General features: G+C 52.8%; 1 protein-coding gene across 1 annotated transcript; it reads right to left on the bottom strand.

The window, feature by feature from the left end:
- Positions 1–2,608: 2,608 nt before the first annotated feature.
- Positions 2,609–7,145, bottom strand: SCAMP5 (secretory carrier membrane protein 5). Its single transcript, XM_008946314.1, has 6 exons — positions 7,069–7,145; positions 6,629–6,757; positions 4,529–4,685; positions 3,698–3,799; positions 2,965–3,082; positions 2,609–2,865 (listed from the first exon to the last, which is right to left on the bottom strand). Exons 1-6 carry the CDS (start codon positions 7,073–7,075, stop codon positions 2,671–2,673), a joined length of 708 nt encoding a protein of 235 aa, XP_008944562.1. The 5' UTR covers positions 7,076–7,145; the 3' UTR covers positions 2,609–2,670.
- Positions 7,146–8,094: the final 949 nt, after the last annotated feature.

Genomic DNA, 8,094 nt, shown 5'->3' with positions numbered 1-8,094 from the left:
CAACAGAAGACTCCCTGCTAGGGAGGAAAAAAGCATTGGGTAGGGGAAACAGTGTTGAGAAGAGGAGGGTGTTTGAGGGGTGCAGGGTCACCAGCTGCTCTGGGTCCCCAACAGAGCAGTGAGCTGGGAGGTGTCACAGAGCAGGGGCAAAGCCTTCCCCGCCTACAGGATCCGGGGCAGGCACAGGGCTGGGATGGACCCGTGGGTCAGAGCACTGCTTATATACGGGCTGAAGCAGAAGCACGATGGATCAGCACGTGGCAGGTGGCCCCCAACCCTTCCCAGGCCACTCTCTGGGCAAACCCCAAACTCATCAGCCACAAATCAGCACCAAGAAAGGCAAGAGGGCTCTGCCTCTCCCAAAGTGACAGCAGGACCTTGCCAAAGCCGCAGAGGGCATCAGGAAACCCTCGCACACGTGCAGCGTTGGCTCTCCCACCCTGTGGGTACCACCACCACAGCCCTTCCCACCTAAAGCGGCCGCGGATTAAGAATCGGTGGAGAGAGCAAGAAAACCGTGTCCTGCCCGGCTCCGGCGGGAAGGGCTGGGGCCACACGGGCCCCACCTGGTGGCCAGCGCTCGCCCGTTCCGGAGCCACAGCAGAGCAGAGGAGGGTTAGATGCTGAAGTAATGTCTGGTTAGTTAGAGCTGGTTAGTTATTTATGCGTCTTATTGTAAATGCAAAACGGTGAAGTCACTTAATCATTTCTCAGACACAGATGACAGAGCACGTGATTTGGCAGAGTAAGTTTTCGGCTAGCTCTAAATGAATTGCACAATATTTAAACCTGATTCAGTACATAATAGGCTCAGCAAAGGATTACGTACCTCCTTGCATTTTATACATTATATACACACACACAGAGACAGGCGTTGGATCATGAGCTGCATTTTAGTCTTGTCAAGAGACGACTGCCTACTGCAGAGTGACTGAAGTGATACCCTTAAGAAGGAAACTATTCTTGAGGTGCTTTGCTGGAAGAGAGAAGGTCCTTTTTGGGGTGATTCTTGTGGGTGGGAGTCACAGACAGGGATCAGTGGACAGATAGAAGGGGTAAGGGGCTGGGGACGGGCAGGGCCCTGGCGAGCTGTGGCACACTGAGCTCCTGGCCTGCAGTGGGCAGGAGGTGTTTGAGCCGAGGGACCACATCGGATACTGTTCAGGCTGCTTTTCTAGGGCTTGGAGGAAAAAAACTGGCTTGTTTAAAGTGCATTTAGAGTCTGAAAAGCATCTCTGAGAAGGAGCTTTCCCTGCTCCTGACCCTGCAGTGTCCATCGGCTCTTTTCCACCAACCACCTTTCCCAGCTGCCACAGCCCAAGAGGTGTTAGGCTGAACTCAGCTTCCTCCTGCTGCAGCATAAGGCCATTATTTAAAGCCCGACTTCCCCTAACTGGGCAGGGATTTCTGCTTGCCCTACTAACCCCTTAACAGGGCTGACAGGAGCAGGGATTTCTGCACCAGGAAAACACACAGCCATGTTCCACCACACTTTTTAGAAGTGCAAGTGAGCAGGAATCCTTCCCACCAGCCTGGAGGTTTCCTAAAGAGCCTTAAATTAGAACACACCTCAAAAGCTAACGGGGACAAATCCTGGCCTGGCTATTTACAGAGTCTGAGAGACCTGTTGCATGTGCTTACATACAGTGTAGCAAGATTTGACCCAGAGCCTTGCCCAAGAATAGGTCCTCTGAGAAATGCTCAGCCAATTTTTATAGCTGCTTTTCAAAATAGAAGCCTTTAAAAAAACGGACTTGGGCTGCAGAATTGGGAACGGGAGGGATGTATCCCACAGGGAAAGCCTGTCCTTGCTCCCCAACACACACGCACGCACACACACAGTGCCGGGGCTCCTGCCCACAGTCACAAACACTGAGCTTCCACAGCAAAATGTAAACTACTCACAACACCACACACTGAGAGAAGTTGTAGATCCTGAGCCAGGGTGTAGATTTGGAATCTCTTGGCTTCCAACATATCAACAACAGGATTGAGGGGTTCTTTTTTTTCCTCTCCCCTTTTTTTTTTCCTCCCACTCATCCTTTTTTTAAAAAACACTAAATCAGCCAGCCACCTGCGAGTTAAAAAGCAAAAGAAAGGGGAGAATTCCAGGATTGCTTGCCCTTGCTGAGAAAGTGGCAAGTGGCTGGATGCTACCAACTGAAAGAGCGGGGAAAAAATAACAACCTCACACACATCAGAAAGCTGTGGTTCAGGGCCTGTTCTGAAATGGGAGACAGGTGCTGGTTGCAGTTTTCATCTTTCCCTTTTTGGGGGGAGGGGGGGCAGGGGGTGTTTGGCTGATGTAGTACTAACGTACACCTATCACCACAGTAATAATAAAACCACCACCATACACTATTTCACAGGGAAAAAGAAGACACGTGAATGTACACTTACTACCACGCACAACAAGAGCCCTGCAGGTCAACTCATGGCCTCCTCAAAGTGAAAAAGAAAAGAACAGCTCAAGACGGTAACAGGGAGGGGAAAAAAAAAGGGAAGAAAACCCAACAAAATGATCTCATTGCAAAGAATGGGAAGAGAGGAACCGTTACAGTACACTCGGAATAGCTGCAGGAACTCGGCTCAGCCTTCCTCCTCCTCCTCCTCCTCCTCCTCCTCCTCCCTTCCCCCCAGATCTTTCTCCCGAGGACAGAGTCCCGCTCCTCACATCTCGTTGGAGTAGGTGTAGTTTGGGGTGGCCGAGTACTGCGTCTCGTGCTGCATCATGGCCCCCTGCGCCGCCCCCATCGCCGCGTTCTGTGCCGCCTGCTGCACGTGGGGGTTCTTCCACGCCCCCGTGGTCCACTCCTCCTGGGCTTTGCTGAAGCTCCCGCCGCTGCCCCGGTAAAACTTATGCACCTGTAACGGGTCGGGAAGAGAAAACCCAGAGGTGTTGAGCACCTACAGCCCCACAAGGGGGGTTGCCCCCCCCCATGGCACCCCCCTCTCCTCCCGTACCATGGTGAGAGCGATGAAGGAGAAGACTGCCATCCCCGTGAACAGGACGGTGGGGATCAGCATCACCACAGCCGAGCCCACGTTGGTCCCGAAGAAGGAAATGGCTGCAATCCAGCCGCTGCAAGGAGAGCAAAACCAGCTGTCTGTTCAGGGAGCCTGAGGCCTTCCCGCCTGGCTCTGCACACCCCAGCCTGCCCGCATCCCTCCCAGCTCCTCAGAGCAGCTCCCCTGCAAGGAGAGGAGCACTGAGGATGTCAACACACCCAGAGGCCACAGCACCAGTGCAACTGTCCTAGAATCACAGACTGGTTTGGCTGGGAAGGGACCTTTCAGGGCCATTAAGTCCAACGCCCCTGCAGGGAGCAGGGACATCTGCAATTAGAGCAGGTTGCTCAGAGCCCCGGCCAACCTCACCTGGAATGGTGCCAGGGATGGGGCATCCGCCACCTCACTGGGCAACCTGGGCCAGGGGCTCAACACCCTCAGCATCAAAAATTGCTTCCTTCTCTCAGGTCTAAATCTCCCTCTTTTAGTTTGGACCCATGACTCCTTCTTGTCCTGTGACAACAAGCCTGGCTCAAAAGTCTGGTCCCATCTTTCTGACAGGTCCCTTGAAGTCCTGGAAGGCCACAAGATCTCCCCAGAGACTTCTCTTCCCCAGGCTGAACAACCCCAACCCTATCATCAGCCTGGCCTCACACACAACACAAGAGCAGCATCTTCCTTTCCTTACCAGACACCCCAGCCAGGGATTCCCACTGCCTGGATAATGCTGATCACCAGCTGAGCCATGAAGGTGAAGAAGAAGGCCATGAAGCTGAAGGAACTGTCTGTCCTGCAAGAGAAGGCTCAGTCACACTCCACGCCTCCATCTCTGCTGCTCCACAAGGGAGAGAAGATGCTTCCATGTCTCAGACTCTTTCAGGGCAGAAGCCAGAGGGTGGCAAGTAGCAGAGCTGCCTGCATGCAGCAGGCACCAGAGCAACACTGAAGTCAGGGAGAAACTACGAGAGGCTGAAGGGGCACCTGGGAAAGCCACAGGGCATCAGGCCCTCCCCACAGCTCAGCCAGCTCTGTGTGAAACAGCACCCGTGTTCTGACATGGTTCGCGGCTCACACTACCCACCATCCCTCAACAATCCCTCACAGGGAATAAATATACTCCCAGTTTTCTACATTTGGGGATACTGCTCTGGGGATTGTCCTCAGCAGCACAGATAATCAACACAAGCACCTTGAGGACTTGTGGAAAAATATAAAAGTAGCCCCAAGAATGGGTGGAAGAGGGGGGAAAGTTGTCACCTCAACTGCATGCTCACCACTCTCCCTGACACTGAACAGAGCCCCACGTGGGATGTCTTTGTATCACATAGCTCTTGGGAAATCCCAAACACCCTCGCTTTGAAGCTGAGAAAGTAAAGCCAAAGGGCTGGACAGGAGGAGCAGAAATTCCCCCAGATAATCAGGCAATGCCCCAAGCTAAGTGCTAACCATTTAGGAAGGGAAACAAAACCAAAAAAAAAAAAAAGGCTGTGAGAAGCCAGGCTGAAGTGTGACCACTTACTTGAAAGCTTTGTAAATAGGTCTAAACCAGCAGACATAGGAGCAGGGCGTAAAGAGAATGAGCCAGAGAATTGCCAGTCCAAAATTAACAGCTCCACCGCCTCCAATGAGCCATGCGAGGCAGCCAACGAGATTCACCGCCAAGGTGATGCTGTTCACTGCAAACACACACACACACACAGAGGGAGCAGAGTAGCGTGTACACAAGGACGTCAGTGAGACAGGAGAGAGCCCGACCCCAGGGATGCCCCGGTAAGGCTGACCTCCAGCAATGTGTTACCCTAACTGGACCGCCCTTAATTTAACTGGAATTAAGCTAGCTCAGCCAAAGGAAGCCTGACTTCAGCTGAGGAGGAAGAGGGGAAAAAAAATACATTGCTCATGGGTGTAATGTCTTAAGCAGGTCCAGGCTTCGTGGGGCTCTGAAGGCAGGGAAGAGCTGCATCCTCCCAGTGATACATTTCCACCAACAGAAGGAAACTGGAGGAATCAAACTGAAGTTTTTTGGGTTGCCTCCAGCTACAGTTTTGCTGAAGGAGCCTGTGCAGGAGCAAGGAGTGCTGAACTCCCAGCCCTCACCGCCCCAGTTCAGTGGCACGTGTGCTGCTTCCACCCCTGCTCAGGGTTACACGACACAAGGGCCGTTACTATGAAGCCCAGCTCAGCAGACACAGGACAAAGCTAAGAAGGCTCATCTGCATTCTGACGCCTCCGATTTTTGAGAATGATTCATTATTTCAACGAGAATTAAAACCCTCCCACTGCCGCCCGCAAGAGAGCTGCAGCTGGCAAGAAAGGCAGCTCAGTTGGCTACGCTGAGCGGGCACCCGCGACTCCCTAAAGCCCCCAAGGACACCACAGGGACCTTTCTGCCTCTCTGTGCTTGCGTCTGGCTGGCTGTTTGCGGGGGAGCTGGGGAGAAAATGATGCCAAGAGGAGCTCCAGAGACAGGAGCCAAAAGACAGCGACTGGCTCGGAGAGCTGGTGCTTATGCTGTGGGAGAGGCTGGAGCAAGAACTGAGCTCTGTTAAATTAAGAAGAGCAAGAACAGCCAGTTTGAGATGGGAAGGGGATTTAACACCCTCAGAACAGCTTCTCCAAAGAAGAACACCTGGTTTTTTTCTTCCCCTTCATAGAAAAGCTACACTAATCCTCCTGACACGATGGGGTAAGTTGCCCCAGGGTCACCTTCCCAGTGGGATGTGGACCCGGAAAGCCAGGGCAGCACCCTGGGGGTGCTTTTGGCAGAACCACCTGACCTCTCCAGTGCCAGCTCAGCTCCTCGTAACCTGCTTCCAAAGCACCGGGCACTCCCTGAGCACATATATGCTTCCAAAGTTCAGGGCAAACACCTGTCAGGAGCTTCTTCTTAAAAGAAACAAAACAACTGTGCAAGCTGGCCCCAAGCTGCACGCACGTGTTTCCATGTATGTTGGGGTGTGATCTGTCCCTCTGGCTCTTCTCCCCACCCAGGGATGGTAAGGAAGAGAGATGCAGGCAAGTTTTAAGAGTTACAAGACGGTGACAGCTCTGTTAGCACAGCATAGCACACCAAGTCATGCAAGAGGAACAGGCAAGACCCAGCTTCAGAGGAAGCCCCAGGCTCCCCTGTTTTGGGGAGCAGGCACCCTGGCCCTCCACTCCAAGCAGCATCTCAGCCTTGGGCTGCTGCTGAAGGACTCACAAGGAGTTTGGGGTGGCAGAGAAAGCCCTTTCTCCAGCCCAGCTGCCAAAGGAAGCCAACAAAGGCTTGGCAGCTCCCTGGTGGGGTAAGTGAAGAGGAAGAGGGGAGTAAATCCTTCAGCAGGGGGATATGTGGGTGCTGAGCAGTCTCCTCAGCTCCAGCGGGACGTCAAGGTTACCACCAACGGCCCTCAGATGCCAAGCCAGCTCCACACCTCCATCCTGAAGGCTGGAAGCGCTGAGCCTCATGGGATGTTACAACCCCCAGTCCCATCCCCAAAGTGTTTTAACAGGAGACACCAAGGCCTGGAGGGGCAGGAGTGACCTTGCTCTGCTCTTTCAGCCAGTGACTTCCAGAGGAGCAGCCTTCAGAGTCTCAAACAAACCCACCCGAGCCCCTCCCCACGCAGCGACTCACACATCCAGAGGTAGTAAAGCCGCTTGGCCATGGTGCGGTGCTGCGGCGGGATCTCCGCGTCGAAGTCCTGGTAGAAACATGGCTTCAAGGGGATGAACTTCGGCAGGGGAGGGAAGTTGTTAGCTTTTTCTGCAACAAAAAGTTCCACCGCCATTGGGCACTAACACAGAGCTGAACACAAATCAAGAAGCCTCCTAATTAATCTTGTTTGGCCCAAAGAATTGACTAGTTCCACATGGGAATTAAGGGTTTCCCCTCGTAGCCACCAACCACCCACGTACAGGCTTCAAGACAAATTTAGCCCTTGCTGGCCACGTGGATCCTGCAACTGTGAACACCCACAACCCCACCAGGGACTAACAAAGTGACATTATGGCCAGTAAAGCCACATCTGGGCTTCAGAGGCAAGGGGTTAGCCCTGCCAGAGACCACACCCATACCTGCCATGCCGGCACTCGCTCAGCCTCTCCGTTCCACAGCACAAACAAGGGAAAAAATTCTGGGAGCTTTACCAAAGCTAGAGGAAAACAAGAGAAAAAGTGAAGTGGTCAGGTACCTCCCCGAGGAGCTTTCACCTTCCCCCAGCTCCAAAATAGCTCAAGGACAGCGCTGTAAGAAGGCAAGTTGCTTTATTTACGTGGGCACCCTCTTCACACATCCAGGCTTACCACTGGCACCTGGCTGCAGCAGAACAAATCCTGGCTCCTACAGCCTGAGGCTCACGCACAGGTTAAGGCGGAAGATTAAGAGAAGATCCAGCAACATGAAAGCTTAACCTCCCACTCCCAACTGACCTACATCTAGCCCTAGGGGAGGGGCCAGGGGAAGGGATGGCCTCATAAGCACTGAGGCCACTGTGGGCACTTTGAAAGCCTCAAGTTCATTCCTTGGCCCAAACCCTTTTTTTTTTTTAATTATTTTTTCTTCTTTTTATGTTTTTTTTTTTAAAGAGTTCTAGCACAGCAAACCACCTGGCTGCCTTCTGATAACATTACAGCTCCCAAGCGAGAAACAAGGCTGAAAGGGAAATCAGCTGAAAATATCATCTGGAAAAGAAATCAATCAGTGATGTTTGTCATTAATGAGTCACTTAAGTATGGCTTAACGATTATTCAGGTCATTTGGCACCTTGTGCCTATTTTGCAGGTGGGACAGGTGGGGAGCTCAGCATCCCAGGACAGAATTAGGCAAAATCTAAACAAAAATTAAGAGCTAAGGTTTTGAAAGTAAGCGTGAAGGCAGATTTTGCCCTCTCCCAGTCTGTCGGGCAGGGCAACGGCAACAGTGAACACATATTTCATGACATGGGGGCCCAGCAGCTTCAGGCTCTGGGGGAAGATCTGGGGATTCCCGCATGCCCTACGCCCAGCACCAAAGACGCCGTCCAGGCAAAGCAAACGCCCACGGCCAGCTCCATCCCTGGGTGCTATAAATACGAGCTGCTGACGTCTCCCCGGGCACAGTCT

The sequence above is a fragment of the Merops nubicus genome, unplaced genomic scaffold (assembly GCF_000691845.1).
Source record: "Merops nubicus isolate BGI_N331 unplaced genomic scaffold, ASM69184v1 scaffold1738, whole genome shotgun sequence".
Taxonomy (NCBI): Eukaryota; Metazoa; Chordata; class Aves; order Coraciiformes; family Meropidae; genus Merops; species Merops nubicus.
Note: the sequence above shows the minus strand (reverse complement) of the source record. Positions and strands in the feature narration are given on the sequence as shown.

Excerpts from the sequence above, each read along its gene's own strand:
- SCAMP5 (XM_008946314.1), bottom strand. Across the intron at positions 3,083-3,697 it reads ATCCCTGGCTGGGGTGTCTG|CGGCTGGATTGCAGCCATTT; the intron begins GTAAGGAAAGGA and ends CTCTCCTTGCAG. Across the intron at positions 2,866-2,964 it reads CCTTCATCGCTCTCACCATG|GTGCATAAGTTTTACCGGGG; the intron begins GTACGGGAGGAG and ends GACCCGTTACAG.